Below are 13,385 nucleotides of genomic sequence, written 5' to 3'. Positions count from 1 at the left end.
TTAGAGCAGCTCCAGTGCCTAAAGGGGCTGCAGGAAACCTGGAGAGGGGCTTGGGACAAGGGCCTGTAGGGACAGGCCAACGGGAATGGCTTTAACCTGCCCGAGGGGACTGAGGTGAGCTCTTAGGCACAAGTTCTTCCCTGTGACACTCTTTCCCTATTTAAAGCTTCAGTGCAGGAAGATGCTGATCTCCAGCAGGACTGTGCCCATTATCCACAAACATTCCAGGAGCACTTTGCCAGGCTGGAAGCGTTGGTCCCTCCTCGACAGGCAATTCCAAATATTTGCATGTTGATTCTTTCAGCTTTCAGACACAAAGAGCTGGAGCTATTTGGCAGCAAGGAAAAAAACCCCACATGGGAATCTCTGCTCCTTTTCCCTTTGTGTAAACTCAACGGAGAAGATATTTCCTGTTTTAGGAGCAAATAGTGAGACTTCAGCCATTCCCTTTCCCCGGTTACTCGAGAAGGGGTTAAAAATGGGCTCAGAAAGACTGAATCTTGCCAATTTGGTACCATATTTGGTGCTGAAGTTGTTTTATTTTTAGGGGGCCTCGACTGTAAAATCGATGCCACTTGAGCAGTGCCAGGGATGGGGCAGCCACAGCTTCTCTGGGCACCCTGTGCCAGCGCCTCAGCACCCTCCCAGGGAAGAGCTTCTGCCTAAGAGCTCATCTCAGTCTCCCCTCGGGCAGGTTAAAGCCATTGCCCTTGGCCTGTCCCTGCATCCCTTGTCCCAAGCCCCCCTCCAGGCTTCCCGCAGCCCCTTTGGAGCTGCTCTGATGCCTCCTACCCCCGTGTACCCCCCCCAAGCCCCGCGTAACCGCTCCCACCACGTTCCCCCCGCCCCGCGCGTGACGTCACCGCCACCGCGGCCGCCGCCGCCACCACGTGCCAAACGCGCGCGCTTCCCGGCGCGCCACTCTCTCCCGCGCGCGCGCTCGCGGCTGACGGAGCCGAAGCCCCGCCCCGCGCCTTTCACGAGCGCCGCGCCGCCGGACGGGCAGGGCCTTCAGCCAATCGCGTGCCGCCCCCCGCCGACCCGCGCAGCCAATGAAAGCGGCGGGATGGCGGAGGAAGCCCCGCCCCGGGGCGGGGCCTTGCCGGCGGCAGGGGGCGCCATGCGCCATGTCATGGAGGCTCAGTGCGCCGGCGGCCATTGAGGCGCTCGGAGCGGCGGCCGGAGCGCGGCGTCCCCCGGCTTTCCCCCGCCAGGCCCCGGCGCTCCCGTCCCGGCTCCCGGCGCTGCCCCCGCGGCGGCGGCAGTGACCTCGCGGCCGGAGCCCCCGCCGCGCCCCGCCGCCCTTCCCTCGCTGCCGCAGCGCCGCGGGATGGGGGGGGCCATGGAGATGAAGAAGCGCATCAACCTGGAGCTGCGGAACCGGGCCCCGGAGAAGGTGAGCGGCGGCGGGCGCGCTGCGGGCCCGCGCCCCCACCACCGCCACCGCCGCCTCCGGCCGTGCGGGCCCGGCCCGGCGCCGAATCTGGGTCAGCCGTGGCGCAGGAGCCCCGCGGGGCGCGGGCGGCGCTTCCGGGCAGCGGCCCCGGGGCGGCGGGGACCCGGCAGCCGCGTCCCTCGGCCCGGCCGAGCCCCGCGAAGTTTGGCCCCGAAGCGGGGGGTACCGAGGGATGGGGATGGGGGAGCTCGGGCGGGCCCCCAAGTTCCGCCCGCCCCTAATTCCCTGCCTGGTCCAAGTTGGGAGCGCGGCCGCGGTAAACAGGTCACGGCCCTTCCCTCGGCCGCCGCTCGCATTCGGTGCAGTTTGCGCTGCTTCCTTCCCCCCAAGCCGCCTCCCCGCTGTGCGCTGCGTGGCGCGGCCGGCTCCGTCCCGCTCCTCCCGGCCGCCGCCCCGCGGGGTACAACCGGGGGGTCCCCCCTGAACCCCCGCCGCCCCGTCCCTCCCTCGCCGCCAGTTTCCCGTTTCCTGCGGGAAATCGGTGTGGAAGTGCGGGAGCTCGCAGGGCCCCCACATGGGGTTGCAGCGTGGTCGGTAGGAGAAAGCAGCGCCCGGTTCGCCCCAGGAGTAAAGTCCGGATTCGCCGCAGTCGCCGCGTGGGGTTTTGGAGGGGAAAGAGGGTCCGAAAGTCCTGACTGCAGGCGGGGACGTGCGGAGGCTGCCATGTGCTGTGCGGGCGCGTGGAGCCCTCTCCCCTCGCTGCCTGCAACTTTGTGTGTGTCTGGAGCAACGCTGCTGTGATAGGGAAAGGGAACGAACCGGGAGCGAGAGTTGCGCTGGAGCTGGCAGCGTGCGCCCCGCGGAGGCTTCCGCAGCCTTCAGATGCTGGTGTTTGAGGGGAAGGGAAGAGTCACCTTGTTCCTGTCCTTCCTGAGGAGTGCAGCGTGCCCTGTACGGGATAGAGTTTGAACTGAATCCCTGCTCCCTGTGGGTGACCCGCGTTGAGGGGCTTTGGCACCACGGGATGGGTGAGCTGGGTTTAACTAACCCCAGAGCTCCATGATGTGGAGGCAGGTTTTGGATTCGGAGAGGAATCAAAGGGGTTTGTAGGTTTAATGTGTGTAGTTAAATGAAAAGAGTTTAGAAGCAGTTCCATTGCGTGCAGGGGACCCCCCAGGCACTATCAGAAGCTATAAAAGTGATTTTCTCCATTGATTCTTGAGGTTAGATGGTGGGGTTTGGGGCATGACCCCCCAGGCCATGGGTGTGTTATCAGAAGCTAAACAGGTGTCTTTCTTTATGTGTTTCGGGTTTAGATGGTGGGGTTTGGAGCATTTGCAGCATCCTCTGAGGAAGGGAGACTTGCATTTTGTACCTAGGTGGGTGTTGGTGATACTGGAGCATGAGTCTAGTCTAAATTTAAACCCAGCATCAAACTGATGGATCTTCAGCAGCCCCAAGTCATGGTTTAGATGAAGCATGTGGGGTTTTTGCCGCTCATTGAGCTGATGCGTGTTGCTGTCCTGTTGGAAGGTGACGGAGTTGGTGCTCGATAACTGCAGATCCAGCAACGGGGAAATCGAAGGCCTGAATGATTCCTTCAAAGAACTGGAGTTCCTGAGCATGGCCAACGTGGAGCTGACGTCACTGGCCAAGCTGCCCACACTGAGTAAGCTCCGGAAGGTACGTACCTCATGGAGGTGATGGCAACAGCCTTGTGAAGTGAGGCCGTGAAGATCTCAAGTGGTTTTGGGTATCTCCAGTTGGTTATGGCTAATTTGGGCTTGGTCAAGGACTCTTGGTGCCCATCTTGTTGGCTGGCCATGTGCTGCTGAGCTCTGTGGGTTGGTTGAGGCACTTGGATTGCCCGGCTGGTGGCAGAACAAAGGCTCACAGGGAATTAATTCCATGTTCTACTAACCTAAAATTGAGGTTTCCAAACCCAGGGGGTTTCTCATTCTCAAAGTAGGCTTCAAGGATGCCTTTTGGCAGCCAGAGAGAGCTTGTGAACGTGTGTGGGACTCTTCAAAAGCCATCAGTGTGCTGATGAAACTGTTCAGTTAAACGCAGAACGATGAAAAATGACATGGTCTGAACCTAATAGTAAGAACCTGACCATTTAATGACTCCATTTGTTCTGTGTAACAGTTGGAGTTGAGCGACAACGTCATTTCAGGAGGCCTGGAGGTCCTTGCAGAAAGGTGTCCGAATCTCACATATCTAAACCTAAGTGGCAACAAAATCAAAGATCTTGGCACTGTGGAAGCTCTTGTAAGTATGAAGTGAGAGGAAAACTCAATAAATATGGGGGGTTATCAGGAATAAGTCCCGTTTTAGTTCTTGCCAGCTCAGGTGGAAGAGGCGTTGGGGTGGGCTGGGTTTGGTGTTCTGGTTGGTCCTGACTCAGCTAACTCCCTGCCATGGTTGTTGGAGACAGTAACTGTACAATTCCTTCTGCATTAACAATGGGATGTCCTGGACTGGTGTTTTTTGAGCTGCTGGTTTTTTTGGGGAAGGAAAGCACCCAAGTTATGTCTTGCTGATCCTCCTGTATTCCTTAAGGTGTAGGCTGGCTCATAAGCATAAGTGCATAAGGTCTGGGAGGTGACACGAATCCCCATCAGACTGGTCAGAAAGCAGATTCCACAGAGTAGTTCCCAATTGTGCCAAGTCGCTCTCGCTCCTTACAGTGACTCAGCCAAAGGGTTTACAAGAGAGCTCAGTTTTGCCCTTGATTGCCTGAGCAATCAAAACCAGCCCTAAAGATGTATTCTGAGGTGTGGTGCTGGAGGGATGTGCTGGGGGTGGTACAGGCAGGCCCTGGAGGTCACCTCCAGAAGCATTTCCCCTGCAAACAGCCTCTTGAACTGAGTTTGTATTTAATGGGCAGCAAAACAGTGGAGAGAGAAGGGCTGGGGTTGTTGGGGTGTGGCTGTGCTGTCACTTGAAGCACCACGTGGTTGTCCTAAGAAGAAAGGGGGGGCAAAAAGAAATGCTTTTTTGTTTGTTTCAGCAAAACCTGAAGAACTTGAAGAGCCTTGACCTGTTCAACTGTGAGATCACAAACCTCGAGGACTACAGAGACAGCATCTTCGAGCTGCTTCAGCAGATCACGTACCTGGATGGGTTTGATCAGGAAGACAACGAGGCCCCGGACTCGGAAGATGATGATGATGAGGGTAACTTCCCGAAATACAGCGTGCCCAGAAGCAGTGTGCTGTGCTCAAGGTGGCAATGTGAATGCAGCCTGGGGTGGAGCAGCTTCTTGCAGCCACTAGCACAATGCTGCGCTCTTATCTTTGAAGCCCAGGCTTCTAGACCTTAGTTGGTGCTAACACATGGATGAAGGAGAGCTCCTGCCAGAGGGTTTGCGTGCTCCTCTAGGAGCCTTCTGAGGTTAAAGAATTTGGATTAAAGATCCCGTTAGATAAAATAGCCTCAAAGCCACAGAATCCCAGACTCGGCTGGGTTGGGAGGAACCTTAAAGCTCCTCCAGCTCCAACCCCTGCCACAGGCAGGGAACCCTTCCACTGGAGCAGGATGCTCCAAGCCCCTGTGTCCAACCTGGCCTTGAGCACTGCCAGGGATGGGGCAGCCACAGCTTCTCTGGGCACCCTGTGCCAGCGCCTCAGCACCCTCACAGGGGAGAGCTTGTGCCTAAGAGCTCATCTCAGTCTCCCCTTTGGCAGGTTAAAGCCATTCCCCTTGGCCTGTCCCTGCATCCCTTGTCCCAAGCCCCTCTCCAGGTTTCCTGGACCCCCTTTCGGCACTCAGCTGCTCTTAAGGTCTCCCCTTAAGGAGCCACCTTGTTTCCAGGCTGAACCAGCCCAGTTCTCTCAGCCTGGCTTCTGTATGAAAAATGCTCATTCTACTGTCTTTTGTAACAGCTTCAGTGCTATGTGCAAGTGTTACCCCATTTTTTCTGTTCAAACATGTACATAGTGCTTTTGATCTGATCCCTGCAGTCCTGACTGAGGCTGTTCCTCCTTTTTTCCTGTTGTTACCCAACTGCAAATGAAACCTGTAGGTACAGGTCTGTCAGTGTGTGGCTACAGACTGTGTCATAGCAGCCTCTGCCTGAGCCTTCTCAGTGTCTGCACCTTAAATGGTGACTTGGGAGCTGCCACTGCTGCGTCCTGGCTCCAGAGGGCTGCTGCGAGCACTCAGCCACCTCCACATTTGGGATCCTGTGTTAAAAAGAGCTCCAATAAAGCCAAAGGTTTGGTAGCTGCCATGTGAAATCCATGTGGTGTGTGAAAATAGAGGAATAGGTTATGAACTTGAAGTGTTAAATCATCTTGGCATTTGCTTAACTGAAACACTGAAAGTGAATCTGTGCTCCAGACAGAGGAATGAGATGAGATGAGCTGAGAGAGCAGCTCCTCGGGCCCGGAGGTGTTTCAGTGTTACGAGTAAGGGATTGCATAAAACACATGGAATGTGTTCAGCTGGTTTTGCCTTTAAATATTTTGGGGTTTGCTGTCAAAAGCCTCCCCTCCACTGACCACATTTCCAGCTCTCTTGCAGGAGTTTGCATATGGAGCTGCTTCAGGCATCAGGAATTTTGCCTGCAGCTCCTGATGTAAAACCATTGGGAGCCTTTCTTGAGGGAAAAGACTGATAAAGATGAACTTGATGAAAATCAGGCTTGTTTCCCACAATGAAACCCAAATCCTTCTGGGAGAAAAAGGGTTCAAGTGGTTGGAGCTGGTGTACACAGCATACATGTATCCTTCATTTCAGATGGAGATGAGGATGATGATGATGAAGGTGAGGATGAAGCTGGTCCTCCAGGAGAATATGAAGAGGAGGATGATGAAGATGATGGAGGCTCTGATCTGGGCGAGGGTGAAGAGGAGGAGGAAGTTGGTCTTTCATACCTGATGAAAGAAGAAATTCAGGTAAGGGTTGTAAGTTCTACCAGCTCCAAGAGACAGAGGCTGCTGCAGGCTTCTGAGGTTACTCGGAGGTGTAGATACAGGGCAGAGGAAGATGAGGTAGTAGCAACAAGTTAGCAGTGCTTCAAGTAGAATGAAGTGAAGGAAAAGTCTGTGTGGATTTTGCTGCAATAAATGGGGTTTTTACCTTGCACTCACATGGAAATGTTCTTGGTCGTGGTGTGAAGAGCTGTGGAAAATGGCCCAGGGGATCTTTTCAGGTCCTAAACCCCCTGTGGCTGTGACTTCACTGCAGTTCCTTTTGATAGGAGGTTACTCTTTATCAGCTGCATTTCACAGGGATGCACTGTAAATCTAGTGCTAAACTCTTCTGGCTTAAAACTCTGCCTTGTAAGCAGCACTGGTGGCATTGGCTTATGGGTGGAACTTCAGTTCTGCCTTGCTCTGAGGAGGTAAGAGCCATGGCACAGGTCAGGAAGCTAAAACTAAAGAAACCTGCTCCAAAGGCAGGAGCTGAGGTGGGTTTTGGAAAATGAGCAGTATGTGACCAGGAGGAAGCTCAGGAGTGAGTTGTTCTGGGCACTGGCACAGGAGTACGTTACGTGACATTTGGAGAGTTCTGTCCTGGAAGGTTTCCCCTGTACCTTCAGAAATGAGGCAATGAATGAATGAAAAGGCACTGAATGAATCCAGAGGAGGTTTGATTCCCATGTCTAAGGGCAGACATTGGATGGGCTCTCTGATGCCTCCACGTTTTTACTCCTTACCTTACCCTGTGCCTGCAGTACAGTGCCTCTAAAGGTAAAAGCTCCCAGTGGCTTCCAGGCCTGACTGGGGCAGCAGGGCAGGGATCCTGTGCCGTTGTTTTATGTTCTGGGGCTGCTGTTTGCATTTCTCAGCTATCGGCATTGGAGAGGAAAGAGGCCAACCCCCAACAACCTGATTCCCAGTAATTCAGTGGAAGTAGGAACTGTTCTGCCTCCTCTCCCTCCTCCTTTACTGACAGTGGGTTAAAAGATGTTTGTGTTGACTGTTTCAAGAGCTTGCTCTTGAGCTGGCCTGAGGCAGCGATAAGGGGGAAAAACAAAGGAATACAGGGTGATGAGAAACACTGGAGTCAGTTTGGTTCTTGTCCTTGTGCAGATTGCCAGCACCAAAACAGTAAAGGTGGAATGTGACCTCTGGATGCAGTTGGTGGGATTTCCTGGATTTCTGCTCTGGATCAGGAGCAGAAATTTGGATGGGGCTCGGAGCAGCGTGGTCTGGTGGAAGGTGGTTGGAATTGGAAGGGTTTTAAGGTCCTTTCCAACCCAAACCATTCCAGGATTCCATGATCAGTGCCAAACCTGAAACAAAAATCCTAACAGTATTTCCCAATTGTTGTGAAGGATGAAGATGATGATGACGACTACGTTGAAGAAGGAGGCGATGAGGAGGAGGAAGGTAAGTGCTCAACTTGTGACTAGATCAGTTCTTTATAGTCCTGGAGCTCTGCAAGGTTTGGGTGTGCGCTTCAGTGGCATCAATCCCTGTGTGTTCGTTCTGGAGGTGTGGGGAGTATTTTAGGAGTGGTTTAAGCAAGAACTCACCCGTCCTCTGTTTGAGGTTTCCCAGCCTCATGGGTGCTGTTCTGCACTGCTGGAGCAGAGGTCGCTCCAGAGGCAGAGGCTCATTCCTGTGCAGACAGTACCCTGAATTGTTGGGGGCACCTTACTTGTACCCATCTCTGTGCTCTGGTAAGATTAAGACACCAGATGAGAGTCCCCTGCTGTTACCAGGGGGTAAAACCTTTAAGGAAGTGTAATCTTAAAACAAACCAGCTTTTCCTTGTACTTTTCATGCTAAAGGGCTCTCCCAGAACTTCCCTCTTCTAATGGTTAGGAATTCTATCCTGATCTCTAAGAGAGTTTTGTGCTAATCCTGAAGCCTACTTCCATCTCTGCAAACTGTAGGTGACTTTTAGTCCTCCCCAGCCCAGTCCCCATCTCGTCTGTGCACTTGGCTCAGCAGAACTACTTTTGGGGATGAAAAAAGCTGACATTTGGAAATAATGCTTTTCCTTTTTCCAAATGCAGCCTTTCAGTCTCTTTAAGAGCATGAAGCAGGAGGGCAGGATGGCTGCTGAGCCAGGAAATGACTGCTCTGGATGTGACAGCTCTGCATTTCATGCTTTCACCACAAGAGCGCACAGTCCACTGAGCAGTTTAAGGCTGTTCCTAAGAACAAGCTCAATAGATGTTTCTGGGAGATGCTGGTATTGGTTTGTACTGGGGAGAGGCTGGAGCAGGTTGCACTCGGGATCAGCAGGAGCTGCTGGGGCTTGGGCAGGGGGGTAGGCAACTGCTGCAAACTGCAGGTAGGGAGGTAGGAAAACATCATTTTAGGTCTCTATGTTAACAGAACAATTCTTTTTATATATATATATATATATATGTATATATATATATACTTCATATCAATAATTCCTGTATGGAGCAGCCCAGGCTTAGCTTGAACTTAGTTTAACTCAGCCTGTATGAATGAAGTTGCTTAAACTGCTCTTTGCTGGGGTGCTGTTGCAGGGGTGAGTGCATTAACTACCAACAAAGAGGGATGGGTTTCAACTCCCTCTTCAAAAAGGGCAAAGTTCCCTTTCGGAGTGTAACAAGATGTGTGCATCCATCTTTCCTTAGCAGAGGGTGTGCGGGGGGAGAAGAGGAAACGAGACCCTGAAGATGAAGGCGAGGAAGAGGAGGATTAACTTGTTCTAGACACCAGTAGGACCAGCCTCTTCGGTTCCAGAACACGCAATAGTGATTATGCAGATCTGTATGTCTCCATGTACCATAGATGTCCCTCCAGAAGATAATACGTTAACTTTTTATAGGAGAAGTGTGGTTTTACTATTCTTGCCCTTTTTATCATTCCAAATAAGATATAATAGCCTGGTAGTGAACCTGTACGTAGAAAACAATTTTCAGCCCTATAATCACTGAAGCCATTGTCAAGTTCCCCCCCCCCCCCCCCCCCCCAAACTTTTCTTTGGAGCTTTTTGGTTTCTACAAGCTTGCTGTGTTGGTCATCATTAGCCCAGACGAAAACACCCATTTCACATGGGTTTAACCTAGTGTGGTTTTCCTCCTTGAAAGTTTTTATACTGAAAAAGCTGAAACTCAAACCCACTTACTGCAACCTCTTTTAAATGAGGAGCTGAGTGCAGCCTCAGTTTCCCAGGGATTCTGTTTGAAGTAGACAACTGGATTACACCTTTAGTTCAGCTGTTTAAAAGGGGATTCCTGGAGTAGGCTTTGAAGTCTTCTGTCCATTTTGTGTATTATATTCTAAAGCCTAAGTGGGTTTCAGAAGATCTTCGTGTTTCCCTGCTTGTTCAGAGGGTCAGCGTTTGCTTCAAGAGCAAACAAAGGGTTGTAATCCATCCATCTGCTCCAGAAGAGCCATTGCAGGTATTAACAATCTGGAGTGTGGAACCATTTCACTAGAAGCCTGTGTTAAACTTTCACTCACTTTGCTCTTGCATTGTCATTTTGGGAATTCTGCAACAGTATTTGGCTATCAAATAGATGCATTTCTCATGCAGATGTTAACGGGTAACTCCTCAGAGCGCATTTTCTTCAAGCATCCCCCCCTTTTACAGAGTCATTGAAGGGGAAATATGGACAGGAGGTAGTCTTTCTTCCCAGGTCACCTTCAAAACCTTTTACATCTGGTTGTAGGTAAACCATTTGAGTCCATGTATAATACTAGTTCATAGTTTAGGGTTTTTTACCTTGAAGGGCTGCAGAAAGCTGGTTGGTTGCATGCAGTCGGTGGCGAGTACAGGAGACATGCAGACAAGGGGTGTTTCTTCTCTAGCAGCCTAATTGCAACCACCAGGTCTGACTAATTCTGTCCTCACTCTGTGACAAGCCCGAGATTGATGTTTTCTATTCGAGCCACCACCCAAGTTCAGCCGTGACGGCGTTCCTCTTGCAGTTGGGATTTGGACTGAAACCAGTAGGCTTGAGATGAAACTAATTCCCATTGTTCCACATAGGTACTGAACCAAATATCACACACAGCTTTATTCAAGAGACTTATTTTTGTATCTGTCTTGGCTGACAGCAGCTGCCGTTAACCTGGGGGAGACACAAGGGTGGGGAAGAGGGAGATTCCCCGGAGCTAATTCAGTCCCTCACCCATAGGTTACCTGTGAGTATTTAAGAGGTATTTTACACACTTCCAACTCTTCAGTCAAGTCTAGATCCTGCAGGGTTGAAGTTCTGCAAAGCCCCATTTCTTGTGTGCGTGGTTTCCCCCCCCCCTCCCCAGATAGAGCCTTAAGTCCTAGTTCCTTGTGTAGCTGTTGAAGGCAGCATCCGAGCGGAATGAGTTGGGTGGAAGTGAAGTGAACTCACCGGGGTTTGCAGTTCTGGTAAAGGCACTAGTGCTAAAGCGACGTTTGCAACCACAACCTGCAGTTCCCGTGTCTGTGTGTGACTCCTGACCGAGTAGAACCTGTAGGTAAGTGCACATCCTATCTTCTCGTGGAGGCTCTATGTTCAAGGCAGTTGCTTCGTGCTCAGCTTTGGGATAGAAACGTGCGTTTTCCCATCTTTTTTTTGCTTTTTTTTTTTTTTTTTTTTTGTTGAAGTCTCAGTGGATGATTGAAATCTGTTATTTATAAGGGTGTACTTCAGAGTACCTCGTTGTCAGGGTTCTCCGTAACTGTCTTACTGATGCATAGCAAATTAGTTTTAAATGGGGGGAAAGAAGTCTGTTTATGGCTTGACAGTATTTGAACACTGGTCTGTGGGTCCAGTTCTGAGGTTGGATGAGCTCATAAAGCAGCTAAACTCAGCCCTTCCCTGAGCTAAGGCAGACTCCCCCCTTCCTAACCCCGGCGCACATCAGCCACCACGTCCGAAGAGCCTCTCCTCGCACAGGACTCGTCTTTCCCTCGGGGTTCCCATGGGAGCCTTTCCTGCTCCTCAGCTTGGCATGCAGCGGAAGCAGCGTTTTCTAGAACTGAAGCAATGCAGAGCCTCCAGATTTAACTTTGGAAACTTTTTTGCTTGGTGGGTGGTCTTTTCATGCAAATACGTAAGGGTGGGTTTTATATTTTGTAGAGGTTTTTGTCCTATTTTAATGCTCTTTGTATGGCAGTATGTATATAGTGTGGTTCGGTTCCTGATCCCACTTCTTTCCTGACAACCTTTGGAGTAACTGATTTTGTGCAACTGTGTTTTGAATAAAGCCATGCCAGTGTTAAATTAAAGAGAAAATCCAACCCTGCAGCACTCTTCAGAGACTTTTTAGTTGTAACAAAACCACGTTTCCCCACCCCCCCCCTTTCCCCCGTGTGCTGTAAATTTTAAATTAAAACGTTTTCAAACCGAATTATTTCAAATAAATCCCGGCTCTTGTATTGGATTCCTTCTTCTATGGAGAACGTGGTGCTCAGAAGGAGTGGAGAGGTTCCTTCTTTCCTGTTACCTCTGCTTTAGTGGGGAACCGCTGGCAGCGTCCTCGCTTGGGGTGCCTTCAGCTCGGTGGTGGTTGTGCCGCTGCAGCCAGCCCCAGAACTGGTTTCCCGTTGGGCTTGTTCCAGCATTCCTGGCAAAATTCCTCCTGGAAGCACTTGAGAAAGCTGGTGACAGAACAGGCTTTTCTGCTGGGTGCTGAGCTCAGCAGCTGGGGCTGGAAATCGCCTTTCCCTCTAAGCTCCGTTCTACCCCGTTTGCTCATTGGAGACCGAATGGGGAACGGGAGCGCCGGGCCTTGTCTGGGGGTGTCTTTGTGTTAAACGCAGGCGGGACCCCGCCGCTCCCAGCAGGCACAACCGCGGGCTGGAGCCGTCCCCAGCCGCCCTGCCCCGCTCTCAACCCGGGGGCTGAGGCCCCGCCGGCCTCCATTTTGTCGCAGGGAGGGGAAGCGGCGCTGTGGGGCGGCCACGCGGCTGCTCCTCCTCCAGCCGGCCCCTTTGTCCTGCCGCCCCTTGCCCCCCTCCCCAGCCCTCAGCGGCCGCGCCCCGGCCCCCGCCCCATGCCCGCCCCATGCCCGCCCCATGCCCGCCCCATGCCCGCCCCTTCCCTCCTCAGGGAACGGGGGGCGGGGGGGGAACGCGGCCGCCTCATGGGGCGCCCCCGAGCGCGGGAAGCCGCCAGCCACGGGGGCTCCCAGCTCCGGGCAGCAGGGGCCGAGGCGCTGATTGGCTGAGATTTGCCGCAGTTCCCGCCCCTCCGGCCGAGGCCCCGCCCCTCTGCCCGGTCGCTCCGCAGCGCCCCCTCCGGCCGCGGCGGGAAGGGAGGGATGCTCCCGCTGAGCGCCCCATTCCCATTCCCGTTCCTGTTCCCGTTCCCATTCCCATTCCCATTCCCGTTCCCATTCCTATTCCCATTCCTGTTCCTATTCCCATTCCCGTTCCTATTCCCATTTCCATTCCCATTCCTATTCCCGTTCCCATTGCCATTCCCAGCCCCCGCTCTGCCCCTCCGCAGGGGGGGTTCCTATGGGTCTGTGTGAGTTTGTACCGGTGAAAACCGGCTCCGAGTCCAAACTGAGCGGACAAGTAGAGGAAGAGTGCAAACCCTCGTCCCAAAGGTTGGGTTTTGGGTGTTTTCCCAACATCATGCACTGGAAAGGGTGAATTTAGCTGCACTCTGGTGCAGTTAATGTGGAAACATGAAGGATTTCTTCCCCTAAAAACACGTGTTTTTAGGCAGCTCCTGCAGCGGAGCTCCGGTGTCTGCTCAGCAAATGTGGCCTTTCCCGAGGGAAACCTTTTCTTATTCCAATGGGAAACCAGGCAAACATCCCCTTTTCTCACCTTCATCCCTATTGCCCCACATCAGGTCAAAGTGATGCGGCCCAGGGAGGTACCAGGGTGAAGGGGAGCGATGGGGACAGGGCTCTAAACGTGTCCTAGTGCCTGTGAGACTTAACTCAAGGGATTTCCTTTGGTCTGTAACTGACAGAGCCCTCCCTTGCCATTCCCGTGCGTTCCGAGGTGCTGAATTCACCTCTTTTACCCCCCAAAATGAAGTTGGTTGTTAAAACCCTGCTATTGAGGATGTAAAACCACAAGAGCCTCTTTCAGGGAGTTCCCTCATCCG

General features: G+C 52.7%; 1 protein-coding gene across 3 annotated transcripts; it reads left to right on the top strand.

The window, feature by feature from the left end:
- The first annotated feature begins 1,100 nt into the window (after positions 1–1,100).
- Positions 1,101–11,684, top strand: ANP32E (acidic nuclear phosphoprotein 32 family member E). 3 transcript variants are annotated; one of them, XM_062632701.1, is made up of 7 exons: positions 1,103–1,396; positions 2,930–3,079; positions 3,545–3,667; positions 4,410–4,575; positions 6,140–6,297; positions 7,683–7,737; positions 8,970–11,684. In XM_062632701.1, the coding sequence occupies exons 1-7, from the start codon at positions 1,331–1,333 to the stop codon at positions 9,032–9,034; spliced, it is 783 nt and encodes a 260-aa protein (XP_062488685.1). In that variant the 5' UTR covers positions 1,103–1,330; the 3' UTR covers positions 9,035–11,684. The 3 variants fall into 3 exon arrangements, with proteins under 3 accessions (XP_062488686.1, XP_062488685.1, XP_062488684.1); XM_062632700.1 differs by having other exon boundaries at positions 8,967–11,684; XM_062632702.1 differs by lacking the exon at positions 8,970–11,684 and having other exon boundaries at positions 1,101–1,396; positions 7,619–7,702.
- The last annotated feature ends 1,701 nt before the right edge of the window (positions 11,685–13,385 follow it).

This window comes from Pezoporus occidentalis, unplaced genomic scaffold (assembly GCF_034315485.1).
Source record: "Pezoporus occidentalis ecotype Australia unplaced genomic scaffold, CSIRO_AGI_Poc_V1 ctg393, whole genome shotgun sequence".
NCBI classification, from domain to species: domain Eukaryota; kingdom Metazoa; phylum Chordata; class Aves; order Psittaciformes; family Psittacidae; genus Pezoporus; species Pezoporus occidentalis.
This window is presented reverse-complemented; position numbering and strand designations above follow the sequence as displayed.